The sequence below is a fragment of the Myotis brandtii genome, unplaced genomic scaffold (assembly GCF_000412655.1).
Source record: "Myotis brandtii unplaced genomic scaffold, ASM41265v1 scaffold691, whole genome shotgun sequence".
NCBI lineage: Eukaryota > Metazoa > Chordata > Mammalia > Chiroptera > Vespertilionidae > Myotis > Myotis brandtii.
The window spans coordinates 1,249,724-1,262,656 of NW_005370704.1; the positions used below are offsets into that span (position 1 = coordinate 1,249,724).

Here is a 12,933-nt window from a genome sequence, read left to right on the forward strand (position 1 = left end):
AGTGCCAGGCGGTTTCCCACCGCGGCCGAGAGCCCACATCCCTGCCGGGGAGGGGGCCCTGGGGTCTCCAGGTCCCAGCGACGCGCTGTTTTCCAAAGGAAGCAGCTCAGTCCTCGCCGACCAGCGGCTGCGGGCGGTGTCTCCTCAGACCCTGCGCCCACGTGCACCTGAGGTGCTTGTGGTGGCCATGACGGTGGCCGTGACGCTGCGGTGCAGCTGGAGTGCTGTCCGTGCACTGTCGGGACGCACACAGGAGGCGACTGCTCCCTGCTCCTCCCCCCCCCTCTAAAACCCACAGGGAAGGTAAAGTTAACCAAGTACAGAAACGATCGTAGTGGTTCTTTACATGTTCTAGACACAGCTCCCTCCTCAGAGCGACAGTTTTCAAAGGTTTGTCCCCATCCTGTAGCTGATCATCTTTTGAGGCACAAAAGCTTGAGGTTTTGGTGAAGTCCTGTGTCTGGGTTTTCGTTGTTGCAGCTCACGATGTTGGTGTCGTGTCTCCGGGTCCGTTTGCCTAAAAGGCCCCGTGTTTGTCCCGGGAGCGTGTCAGACGGGGCCCGGTCAGGCCTTTGTCCATTTTGAGTTGGTCTGAGTGTGGCGTGTGCCCGGCCCCGCGTCACGCCTCTGAGTGTGGCGTGTGCCCAGCTCCGCGTCATGCCTCTGAGTGTGGCGTGTGCCTGGGCCCCGCGTCATGCCTCTGAGTGTGGACACACGTCGAAGAGCTGGCTCTTGCTCCATGCAGAGACAGCATTCAGGAGCTGCTTGCCTGCAGATGCCTGGCTTTGACCTCTCACCTCTGTGTCGTCCCCAGGGGCCAGTACCTGGACTACGAGCGGGAGGAGGTGGAGGCCCAGCCGCGGCAGTGGAAGAAGTACGACTTCCACTACGACAACGTGCTCTGGGCCCTGCTCACGCTGTTCACCGTGTCCACGGGGGAAGGCTGGCCCATGTGAGTGCCATGTGGCAGCCGGGCAGGCAGAGCGAGGGCAGGGCCTCTGGTTCCTCCGTGTGGGTCTCAGCCTCTCAGCAGGTGCCCGCAGGCTCCTTCCTGCTCCTGCCAGCGAGGGCGGCCGCTCTCCCAGAGGAGCTGATAGGGCGAGTGATGTCCTGGAGCCCTTCAGTGGCTGGTGCCACAGGCGGGGGCTCTCCGTGTCTCCCTGTGCTGCCCTCGGGCTGCCGGAGGGGCCTTCGTGTCCCGAGCACATGAGTAGCAGGAGCTTCCTCTGGGACCAGCAGGAACCCTCAGAACATACACCCTGGGCTCCTGAACCAGGGGGAGCTGGCAGTGGGTGGGCTGGGTGTGAGCAGGTGTGAGCAGGTGTGTGCTGGGCGAGGGCAGGTGTGGGCTGGGTGTGAGCAGGTGTGGGCTGGGAGAGGGCAGGTGTGGGCTGGGTGTGAGCAGGTAGGCTGGGCGAGGGCAGGTGTGGGCTGGGAGAGGGCAGGTGTGGGCTGGGCGAGGGCAGGTAGGCTGGGCGAGGGCAGGTGTGGGCTGGGAGAGGGCAGGTGTGGGCTGGGCGAGGGCAGGTAGGCTGGGCGAGGGCAGGTGTGGGCTGGGAGAGGGCAGGTGTGGGCTGGGCGAGGGCAGGTAGGCTGGGCGAGGGCAGGTGTGGGCTGGGAGAGGGCAGGTGTGGGCTGGGCGAGGGCAGGTAGGCTGGGCGAGGGCAGGTGTGGGCTGGGAGAGGGCAGGTGTGGGCTGGGCGAGGGCAGGTAGGCTGGGCGAGGGCAGGTGTGGGCTGGGAGAGGGCAGGTGTGGGCTGGGCGAGGGCAGGTAGGCTGGGCGAGGGCAGGTGTGGGCTGGGAGAGGGCAGGTGTGGGCTGGGCGAGGGCAGGTAGGCTGGGCGAGGGCAGGTGTGGGCTGGGAGAGGGCAGGTGTGGGCTGGGCGAGGGCAGGTAGGCTGGGCGAGGGCAGGTGTGGGCTGGGAGAGGGCAGGTGTGGGCTGGGCGAGGGCAGGTAGGCTGGGCGAGGGCAGGTGTGGGCTGGGAGAGGGCAGGTGTGGGCTGGGCGAGGGCAGGTAGGCTGGGCGAGGGCAGGTGTGGGCTGGGAGAGGGCAGGTGTGGGCTGGGCGAGGGCAGGTAGGCTGGGCGAGGGCAGGTGTGGGCTGGGAGAGGGCAGGTGTGGGCTGGGCGAGGGCAGGTAGGCTGGGCGAGGGCAGGTGTGGGCTGGGAGAGGGCAGGTGTGGGCTGGGTGTGAGCAGGTGTGAGCAGGTGTGGGCTGGGCGAGGGCAGGTGTGGGCTGGGAGAGGGCAGGTATGGGCTGGGTTAGAGCAGGTGTGGGCTGGGTATGAGGGGGTGTGGGCTGGGCGAGGGCAGGTGTGGGCTGGGTGTGAGCAGGTGTGGGCTGGGAGAGGGGGCATCGGGTCTGGGCTCCCCAGTGCGGACTCCCCCGCCTGCTTGCTTTCGGTTTCCTGCTCCCTGACTTGTTAGTTCTGTCAGCTCCCTTTTCCTTGTTGGTAACCTGCGTCCAGCCGTGGGCATCGCCGAGCTGGGGAGGTGTTACCCCCGGGAATGGGCTATCCCAGGGGTCCTCAAACTTTTTAAAGAGGGAGCCAGTTCACTGTCCCTCAGACCGTTGGAGGCCGGACCATAGTTTAAAAAAAAACTATGAACAAATTCCTATGCACACTGCACATATCTTATTTTGAAGTAAAAAAACAAAACGGGAACAAATACAATATTTGTATTTGCATGTGGCCCGCGGGCCGTAGTTTGAGGACCCCTGGTTTAGAGCTTGTAGACATCCACCATAGATTCACAGAATGTCAGAGTCCTAAGGGGGCCCAGAGATAATCTAACCATAGCTACTCAAAGTGTGGTCTGTGGGCCAGGATCACCAGCATCCCCGGAGAACCTGACAGAAATGCAGAACCTCAGACCCCACCCCAGACCCGCTGATCGCACTCTGCCCACTCACAGGATCCCAGGTGATTCCTCTGCCCAGGCACTCTGAGAAGTCTTCCCTTGACCTCCGTGGAGTACAGCAAATCCTGCATCCCGGCCCAACACCCGTTCGGTCTTTGCATGCACACCTCAGTCGTGGGGACCTGTTTCGTGCTTCAGCAGCCAGCCCCTTCATGATGAGCAGTGCAAATAAATTGCTTTTTCTTTGTCTCAATGGAAATTTGCTTTTGTATAAATTCCACACTCCGGGTCTAGTTCTGACCTTGGGTCGATCCAAAGCACACACACTCTTCTTTCACCTAATATCTCTGGTTATTTACAGACTTAGTGTCCTTATCTCCAGGCTGAATACCTCCAGATGCTACAGTCATTCTTTATATTCATTTATTCACCCACTTAGTATATATTTATTGGTACTGACTATATCCAGTCACTGAACTTGACCTATTTAAAAACATGTTGACAGTTAAAATGGGTTAACTGGACATTATAGTTCTGAGTATTTATTTTTTATAATATAATGGGTTTATATTTAATATCAACACCATTGTGGTATTACTCAGTTAACATAAAGGCTTTTAAAAAAAAAGGGCAGGTGTGGGCTGGGTTAGGGCAGGTGTGGGCTGGGTATGAGGGGGTGTGGGCTGGGCGAGGGCAGGTGTGGGCTGGGTTAGGGCAGGTGTGGGCTGGGTATGAGGGGGTGTGGGCTGGGCGAGGGCAGGTGTGGGCTGGGTTAGGGCAGGTGTGGGCTGGGTATGAGGGGGTGTGGGCTGGGCGAGGGCAGGTGTGGGCTGGGTTAGGGCAGGTGTGGGCTGGGTATGAGGGGGTGTGGGCTGGGCGAGGGCAGGTGTGGGCTGGGTTAGGGCAGGTGTGGGCTGGGTATGAGGGGGTGTGGGCTGGGCGAGGGCAGGTGTGGGCTGGGTTAGGGCAGGTGTGGGCTGGGTATGAGGGGGTGTGGGCTGGGCGAGGGCAGGTGTGGGCTGGGTTAGGGCAGGTGTGGGCTGGGTATGAGGGGGTGTGGGCTGGGCGAGGGCAGGTGTGGGCTGGGTTAGGGCAGGTGTGGGCTGGGTATGAGGGGGTGTGGGCTGGGCGAGGGCAGGTGTGGGCTGGGTTAGGGCAGGTGTGGGCTGGGTATGAGGGGGTGTGGGCTGGGCGAGGGCAGGTGTGGGCTGGGTTAGGGCAGGTGTGGGCTGGGTATGAGGGGGTGTGGGCTGGGCGAGGGCAGGTGTGGGCTGGGTTAGGGCAGGTGTGGGCTGGGTATGAGGGGGTGTGGGCTGGGCGAGGGCAGGTGTGGGCTGGGTTAGGGCAGGTGTGGGCTGGGTATGAGGGGGTGTGGGCTGGGCGAGGGCAGGTGTGGGCTGGGTTAGGGCAGGTGTGGGCTGGGTATGAGGGGGTGTGGGCTGGGCGAGGGCAGGTGTGGGCTGGGTTAGGGCAGGTGTGGGCTGGGTATGAGGGGGTGTGGGCTGGGCGAGGGCAGGTGTGGGCTGGGTTAGGGCAGGTGTGGGCTGGGTATGAGGGGGTGTGGGCTGGGCGAGGGCAGGTGTGGGCTGGGTTAGGGCAGGTGTGGGCTGGGTATGAGGGGGTGTGGGCTGGGCGAGGGCAGGTGTGGGCTGGGTTAGGGCAGGTGTGGGCTGGGTATGAGGGGGTGTGGGCTGGGCGAGGGCAGGTGTGGGCTGGGTTAGGGCAGGTGTGGGCTGGGTATGAGGGGGTGTGGGCTGGGCGAGGGCAGGTGTGGGCTGGGTTAGGGCAGGTGTGGGCTGGGTATGAGGGGGTGTGGGCTGGGCGAGGGCAGGTGTGGGCTGGGTTAGGGCAGGTGTGGGCTGGGTATGAGGGGGTGTGGGCTGGGCGAGGGCAGGTGTGGGCTGGGTTAGGGCAGGTGTGGGCTGGGTATGAGGGGGTGTGGGCTGGGCGAGGGCAGGTGTGGGCTGGGTTAGGGCAGGTGTGGGCTGGGTATGAGGGGGTGTGGGCTGGGCGAGGGCAGGTGTGGGCTGGGTTAGGGCAGGTGTGGGCTGGGTATGAGGGGGTGTGGGCTGGGCGAGGGCAGGTGTGGGCTGGGTTAGGGCAGGTGTGGGCTGGGTATGAGGGGGTGTGGGCTGGGCGAGGGCAGGTGTGGGCTGGGTTAGGGCAGGTGTGGGCTGGGTATGAGGGGGTGTGGGCTGGGCGAGGGCAGGTGTGGGCTGGGTTAGGGCAGGTGTGGGCTGGGTATGAGGGGGTGTGGGCTGGGCGAGGGCAGGTGTGGGCTGGGTTAGGGCAGGTGTGGGCTGGGTATGAGGGGGTGTGGGCTGGGCGAGGGCAGGTGTGGGCTGGGTTAGGGCAGGTGTGGGCTGGGTATGAGGGGGTGTGGGCTGGGCGAGGGCAGGTGTGGGCTGGGTTAGGGCAGGTGTGGGCTGGGTATGAGGGGGTGTGGGCTGGGCGAGGGCAGGTGTGGGCTGGGTTAGGGCAGGTGTGGGCTGGGTATGAGGGGGTGTGGGCTGGGCGAGGGCAGGTGTGGGCTGGGTTAGGGCAGGTGTGGGCTGGGTATGAGGGGGTGTGGGCTGGGCGAGGGCAGGTGTGGGCTGGGTTAGGGCAGGTGTGGGCTGGGTATGAGGGGGTGTGGGCTGGGCGAGGGCAGGTGTGGGCTGGGTTAGGGCAGGTGTGGGCTGGGTATGAGGGGGTGTGGGCTGGGCGAGGGCAGGTGTGGGCTGGGTTAGGGCAGGTGTGGGCTGGGTATGAGGGGGTGTGGGCTGGGCGAGGGCAGGTGTGGGCTGGGTTAGGGCAGGTGTGGGCTGGGTATGAGGGGGTGTGGGCTGGGCGAGGGCAGGTGTGGGCTGGGTTAGGGCAGGTGTGGGCTGGGTATGAGGGGGTGTGGGCTGGGCGAGGGCAGGTGTGGGCTGGGTTAGGGCAGGTGTGGGCTGGGTATGAGGGGGTGTGGGCTGGGCGAGGGCAGGTGTGGGCTGGGTTAGGGCAGGTGTGGGCTGGGTATGAGGGGGTGTGGGCTGGGCGAGGGCAGGTGTGGGCTGGGTTAGGGCAGGTGTGGGCTGGGTATGAGGGGGTGTGGGCTGGGCGAGGGCAGGTGTGGGCTGGGTTAGGGCAGGTGTGGGCTGGGTATGAGGGGGTGTGGGCTGGGCGAGGGCAGGTGTGGGCTGGGTTAGGGCAGGTGTGGGCTGGGTATGAGGGGGTGTGGGCTGGGCGAGGGCAGGTGTGGGCTGGGTTAGGGCAGGTGTGGGCTGGGTATGAGGGGGTGTGGGCTGGGCGAGGGCAGGTGTGGGCTGGGTTAGGGCAGGTGTGGGCTGGGTATGAGGGGGTGTGGGCTGGGCGAGGGCAGGTGTGGGCTGGGTTAGGGCAGGTGTGGGCTGGGTATGAGGGGGTGTGGGCTGGGCGAGGGCAGGTGTGGGCTGGGTTAGGGCAGGTGTGGGCTGGGTATGAGGGGGTGTGGGCTGGGCGAGGGCAGGTGTGGGCTGGGTTAGGGCAGGTGTGGGCTGGGTATGAGGGGGTGTGGGCTGGGCGAGGGCAGGTGTGGGCTGGGTTAGGGCAGGTGTGGGCTGGGTATGAGGGGGTGTGGGCTGGGCGAGGGCAGGTGTGGGCTGGGTTAGGGCAGGTGTGGGCTGGGTATGAGGGGGTGTGGGCTGGGCGAGGGCAGGTGTGGGCTGGGTTAGGGCAGGTGTGGGCTGGGTATGAGGGGGTGTGGGCTGGGCGAGGGCAGGTGTGGGCTGGGTTAGGGCAGGTGTGGGCTGGGTATGAGGGGGTGTGGGCTGGGCGAGGGCAGGTGTGGGCTGGGTTAGGGCAGGTGTGGGCTGGGTATGAGGGGGTGTGGGCTGGGCGAGGGCAGGTGTGGGCTGGGTTAGGGCAGGTGTGGGCTGGGTATGAGGGGGTGTGGGCTGGGCGAGGGCAGGTGTGGGCTGGGTTAGGGCAGGTGTGGGCTGGGTATGAGGGGGTGTGGGCTGGGCGAGGGCAGGTGTGGGCTGGGTTAGGGCAGGTGTGGGCTGGGTATGAGGGGGTGTGGGCTGGGCGAGGGCAGGTGTGGGCTGGGTTAGGGCAGGTGTGGGCTGGGTATGAGGGGGTGTGGGCTGGGCGAGGGCAGGTGTGGGCTGGGTTAGGGCAGGTGTGGGCTGGGTATGAGGGGGTGTGGGCTGGGCGAGGGCAGGTGTGGGCTGGGTTAGGGCAGGTGTGGGCTGGGTATGAGGGGGTGTGGGCTGGGCGAGGGCAGGTGTGGGCTGGGTTAGGGCAGGTGTGGGCTGGGTATGAGGGGGTGTGGGCTGGGCGAGGGCAGGTGTGGGCTGGGTTAGGGCAGGTGTGGGCTGGGTATGAGGGGGTGTGGGCTGGGCGAGGGCAGGTGTGGGCTGGGTTAGGGCAGGTGTGGGCTGGGTATGAGGGGGTGTGGGCTGGGCGAGGGCAGGTGTGGGCTGGGTTAGGGCAGGTGTGGGCTGGGTATGAGGGGGTGTGGGCTGGGCGAGGGCAGGTGTGGGCTGGGTTAGGGCAGGTGTGGGCTGGGTATGAGGGGGTGTGGGCTGGGCGAGGGCAGGTGTGGGCTGGGTTAGGGCAGGTGTGGGCTGGGTATGAGGGGGTGTGGGCTGGGCGAGGGCAGGTGTGGGCTGGGTTAGGGCAGGTGTGGGCTGGGTATGAGGGGGTGTGGGCTGGGCGAGGGCAGGTGTGGGCTGGGTTAGGGCAGGTGTGGGCTGGGTATGAGGGGGTGTGGGCTGGGCGAGGGCAGGTGTGGGCTGGGTTAGGGCAGGTGTGGGCTGGGTATGAGGGGGTGTGGGCTGGGCGAGGGCAGGTGTGGGCTGGGTTAGGGCAGGTGTGGGCTGGGTATGAGGGGGTGTGGGCTGGGCGAGGGCAGGTGTGGGCTGGGTTAGGGCAGGTGTGGGCTGGGTATGAGGGGGTGTGGGCTGGGCGAGGGCAGGTGTGGGCTGGGTTAGGGCAGGTGTGGGCTGGGTATGAGGGGGTGTGGGCTGGGCGAGGGCAGGTGTGGGCTGGGTTAGGGCAGGTGTGGGCTGGGTATGAGGGGGTGTGGGCTGGGCGAGGGCAGGTGTGGGCTGGGTTAGGGCAGGTGTGGGCTGGGTATGAGGGGGTGTGGGCTGGGCGAGGGCAGGTGTGGGCTGGGTTAGGGCAGGTGTGGGCTGGGTATGAGGGGGTGTGGGCTGGGCGAGGGCAGGTGTGGGCTGGGTTAGGGCAGGTGTGGGCTGGGTATGAGGGGGTGTGGGCTGGGCGAGGGCAGGTGTGGGCTGGGTTAGGGCAGGTGTGGGCTGGGTATGAGGGGGTGTGGGCTGGGCGAGGGCAGGTGTGGGCTGGGTTAGGGCAGGTGTGGGCTGGGTATGAGGGGGTGTGGGCTGGGCGAGGGCAGGTGTGGGCTGGGTTAGGGCAGGTGTGGGCTGGGTATGAGGGGGTGTGGGCTGGGCGAGGGCAGGTGTGGGCTGGGTTAGGGCAGGTGTGGGCTGGGTATGAGGGGGTGTGGGCTGGGCGAGGGCAGGTGTGGGCTGGGTTAGGGCAGGTGTGGGCTGGGTATGAGGGGGTGTGGGCTGGGCGAGGGCAGGTGTGGGCTGGGTTAGGGCAGGTGTGGGCTGGGTATGAGGGGGTGTGGGCTGGGCGAGGGCAGGTGTGGGCTGGGTTAGGGCAGGTGTGGGCTGGGTATGAGGGGGTGTGGGCTGGGCGAGGGCAGGTGTGGGCTGGGTTAGGGCAGGTGTGGGCTGGGTATGAGGGGGTGTGGGCTGGGCGAGGGCAGGTGTGGGCTGGGTTAGGGCAGGTGTGGGCTGGGTATGAGGGGGTGTGGGCTGGGCGAGGGCAGGTGTGGGCTGGGTTAGGGCAGGTGTGGGCTGGGTATGAGGGGGTGTGGGCTGGGCGAGGGCAGGTGTGGGCTGGGTTAGGGCAGGTGTGGGCTGGGTATGAGGGGGTGTGGGCTGGGCGAGGGCAGGTGTGGGCTGGGTTAGGGCAGGTGTGGGCTGGGTATGAGGGGGTGTGGGCTGGGCGAGGGCAGGTGTGGGCTGGGTTAGGGCAGGTGTGGGCTGGGTATGAGGGGGTGTGGGCTGGGCGAGGGCAGGTGTGGGCTGGGTTAGGGCAGGTGTGGGCTGGGTATGAGGGGGTGTGGGCTGGGCGAGGGCAGGTGTGGGCTGGGTTAGGGCAGGTGTGGGCTGGGTATGAGGGGGTGTGGGCTGGGCGAGGGCAGGTGTGGGCTGGGTTAGGGCAGGTGTGGGCTGGGTATGAGGGGGTGTGGGCTGGGCGAGGGCAGGTGTGGGCTGGGTTAGGGCAGGTGTGGGCTGGGTATGAGGGGGTGTGGGCTGGGCGAGGGCAGGTGTGGGCTGGGTTAGGGCAGGTGTGGGCTGGGTATGAGGGGGTGTGGGCTGGGCGAGGGCAGGTGTGGGCTGGGTTAGGGCAGGTGTGGGCTGGGTATGAGGGGGTGTGGGCTGGGCGAGGGCAGGTGTGGGCTGGGTTAGGGCAGGTGTGGGCTGGGTATGAGGGGGTGTGGGCTGGGCGAGGGCAGGTGTGGGCTGGGTTAGGGCAGGTGTGGGCTGGGTATGAGGGGGTGTGGGCTGGGCGAGGGCAGGTGTGGGCTGGGTTAGGGCAGGTGTGGGCTGGGTATGAGGGGGTGTGGGCTGGGCGAGGGCAGGTGTGGGCTGGGTTAGGGCAGGTGTGGGCTGGGTATGAGGGGGTGTGGGCTGGGCGAGGGCAGGTGTGGGCTGGGTTAGGGCAGGTGTGGGCTGGGTATGAGGGGGTGTGGGCTGGGCGAGGGCAGGTGTGGGCTGGGTTAGGGCAGGTGTGGGCTGGGTATGAGGGGGTGTGGGCTGGGCGAGGGCAGGTGTGGGCTGGGTTAGGGCAGGTGTGGGCTGGGTATGAGGGGGTGTGGGCTGGGCGAGGGCAGGTGTGGGCTGGGTTAGGGCAGGTGTGGGCTGGGTATGAGGGGGTGTGGGCTGGGCGAGGGCAGGTGTGGGCTGGGTTAGGGCAGGTGTGGGCTGGGTATGAGGGGGTGTGGGCTGGGCGAGGGCAGGTGTGGGCTGGGTTAGGGCAGGTGTGGGCTGGGTATGAGGGGGTGTGGGCTGGGCGAGGGCAGGTGTGGGCTGGGTTAGGGCAGGTGTGGGCTGGGTATGAGGGGGTGTGGGCTGGGCGAGGGCAGGTGTGGGCTGGGTTAGGGCAGGTGTGGGCTGGGTATGAGGGGGTGTGGGCTGGGCGAGGGCAGGTGTGGGCTGGGTTAGGGCAGGTGTGGGCTGGGTATGAGGGGGTGTGGGCTGGGCGAGGGCAGGTGTGGGCTGGGTTAGGGCAGGTGTGGGCTGGGTATGAGGGGGTGTGGGCTGGGCGAGGGCAGGTGTGGGCTGGGTTAGGGCAGGTGTGGGCTGGGTATGAGGGGGTGTGGGCTGGGCGAGGGCAGGTGTGGGCTGGGTTAGGGCAGGTGTGGGCTGGGTATGAGGGGGTGTGGGCTGGGCGAGGGCAGGTGTGGGCTGGGTTAGGGCAGGTGTGGGCTGGGTATGAGGGGGTGTGGGCTGGGCGAGGGCAGGTGTGGGCTGGGTTAGGGCAGGTGTGGGCTGGGTATGAGGGGGTGTGGGCTGGGCGAGGGCAGGTGTGGGCTGGGTTAGGGCAGGTGTGGGCTGGGTATGAGGGGGTGTGGGCTGGGCGAGGGCAGGTGTGGGCTGGGTTAGGGCAGGTGTGGGCTGGGTATGAGGGGGTGTGGGCTGGGCGAGGGCAGGTGTGGGCTGGGTTAGGGCAGGTGTGGGCTGGGTATGAGGGGGTGTGGGCTGGGCGAGGGCAGGTGTGGGCTGGGTTAGGGCAGGTGTGGGCTGGGTATGAGGGGGTGTGGGCTGGGCGAGGGCAGGTGTGGGCTGGGTTAGGGCAGGTGTGGGCTGGGTATGAGGGGGTGTGGGCTGGGCGAGGGCAGGTGTGGGCTGGGTTAGGGCAGGTGTGGGCTGGGTATGAGGGGGTGTGGGCTGGGCGAGGGCAGGTGTGGGCTGGGTTAGGGCAGGTGTGGGCTGGGTATGAGGGGGTGTGGGCTGGGCGAGGGCAGGTGTGGGCTGGGTTAGGGCAGGTGTGGGCTGGGTATGAGGGGGTGTGGGCTGGGCGAGGGCAGGTGTGGGCTGGGTTAGGGCAGGTGTGGGCTGGGTATGAGGGGGTGTGGGCTGGGCGAGGGCAGGTGTGGGCTGGGTTAGGGCAGGTGTGGGCTGGGTATGAGGGGGTGTGGGCTGGGCGAGGGCAGGTGTGGGCTGGGTTAGGGCAGGTGTGGGCTGGGTATGAGGGGGTGTGGGCTGGGCGAGGGCAGGTGTGGGCTGGGTTAGGGCAGGTGTGGGCTGGGTATGAGGGGGTGTGGGCTGGGCGAGGGCAGGTGTGGGCTGGGTTAGGGCAGGTGTGGGCTGGGTATGAGGGGGTGTGGGCTGGGCGAGGGCAGGTGTGGGCTGGGTTAGGGCAGGTGTGGGCTGGGTATGAGGGGGTGTGGGCTGGGCGAGGGCAGGTGTGGGCTGGGTTAGGGCAGGTGTGGGCTGGGTATGAGGGGGTGTGGGCTGGGCGAGGGCAGGTGTGGGCTGGGTTAGGGCAGGTGTGGGCTGGGTATGAGGGGGTGTGGGCTGGGCGAGGGCAGGTGTGGGCTGGGTTAGGGCAGGTGTGGGCTGGGTATGAGGGGGTGTGGGCTGGGCGAGGGCAGGTGTGGGCTGGGTTAGGGCAGGTGTGGGCTGGGTATGAGGGGGTGTGGGCTGGGCGAGGGCAGGTGTGGGCTGGGTTAGGGCAGGTGTGGGCTGGGTATGAGGGGGTGTGGGCTGGGCGAGGGCAGGTGTGGGCTGGGTTAGGGCAGGTGTGGGCTGGGTATGAGGGGGTGTGGGCTGGGCGAGGGCAGGTGTGGGCTGGGTTAGGGCAGGTGTGGGCTGGGTATGAGGGGGTGTGGGCTGGGCGAGGGCAGGTGTGGGCTGGGTTAGGGCAGGTGTGGGCTGGGTATGAGGGGGTGTGGGCTGGGCGAGGGCAGGTGTGGGCTGGGTTAGGGCAGGTGTGGGCTGGGTATGAGGGGGTGTGGGCTGGGCGAGGGCAGGTGTGGGCTGGGTTAGGGCAGGTGTGGGCTGGGTATGAGGGGGTGTGGGCTGGGCGAGGGCAGGTGTGGGCTGGGTTAGGGCAGGTGTGGGCTGGGTATGAGGGGGTGTGGGCTGGGCGAGGGCAGGTGTGGGCTGGGTTAGGGCAGGTGTGGGCTGGGTATGAGGGGGTGTGGGCTGGGCGAGGGCAGGTGTGGGCTGGGTTAGGGCAGGTGTGGGCTGGGTATGAGGGGGTGTGGGCTGGGGGCGGGCAGGCGGGCTGGGTGTGAGCGGGTGTGAGCAGGCATGAGTGGTGAGCGTGGTGGAGCGTCAGGCAGAACTGCCGAGCCTCTCCCCTTCCTGGGACAGGACCTCAGGCACATGGAGCCTGCCCTGGGAGGCCCTCCCACAGCCCTGCACACACCCCTGCTGGGAAGGTCGCCCACCTCCAGCGAGATGGCACCGTGGGCAGGGGCTTGGCCCACAGGGTGGCAGCGCCATCTGGGCTTCCTGAGGGAGCCTGGCCTGGGAGGAAGCGCCTGCCTGGCCGCCGGCCCTCATGTCGCTGTCGCTGTCGCTGGCCAGGGTGCTGAAGCACTCGGTGGACGCCACCTACGAGGAGCAGGGCCCGAGCCCCGGGTACCGCATGGAGCTGTCCATCTTCTACGTGGTCTACTTCGTGGTCTTCCCCTTCTTCTTCGTCAACATCTTCGTGGCCTTGATCATCATCACCTTCCAGGAGCAGGGGGACAGGGCGATGTCTGCGTGCAGCCTGGAGAAGAACGAGGTGGGCGGGCCTCCTGCACCTCCGCGTGGGTGGTGGGCGGGCCCTCTGGCTCTTTGTCCCGAGCAGAGAGCTTGCATTGACTTCGCCATCAGCGCCAAGCCCCTGACGCGGTACATGCCTCAGAACAAGCAGTCCTTCCAGTACAAGACGTGGACGTTCGTGGTCTCACCGCCCTTCGAGTACTTCATCATGGCCATGATCGCCCTCAACACCGTGGTGCTGATGATGAAGGTGCGTCCGTGGGCCGGCCTTCCTCCCCGCGCGGGGTCGGGAGCTGCAGGAGCTGCAGGCACC

The 12,933-nt window shown here is 67.0% G+C and overlaps 1 protein-coding gene across 1 annotated transcript in view; it reads left to right on the forward strand.

Moving 5' to 3' along the window:
• Positions 1–12,933, forward strand: part of CACNA1B (calcium channel, voltage-dependent, N type, alpha 1B subunit) — a gene marked incomplete at its 3' end in the record, with an annotated part of 138,429 nt that overhangs the window by 95,117 nt on the left and 30,379 nt on the right. Inside the window, exons 30-32 of the mRNA XM_014529697.1 lie at positions 815–952; positions 12,438–12,639; positions 12,706–12,870. Of these exons, the coding sequence (XP_014385183.1) occupies positions 815–952; positions 12,438–12,639; positions 12,706–12,870 (505 nt within the window). The remainder of the gene's footprint in view (positions 1–814; positions 953–12,437; positions 12,640–12,705; positions 12,871–12,933) is intronic.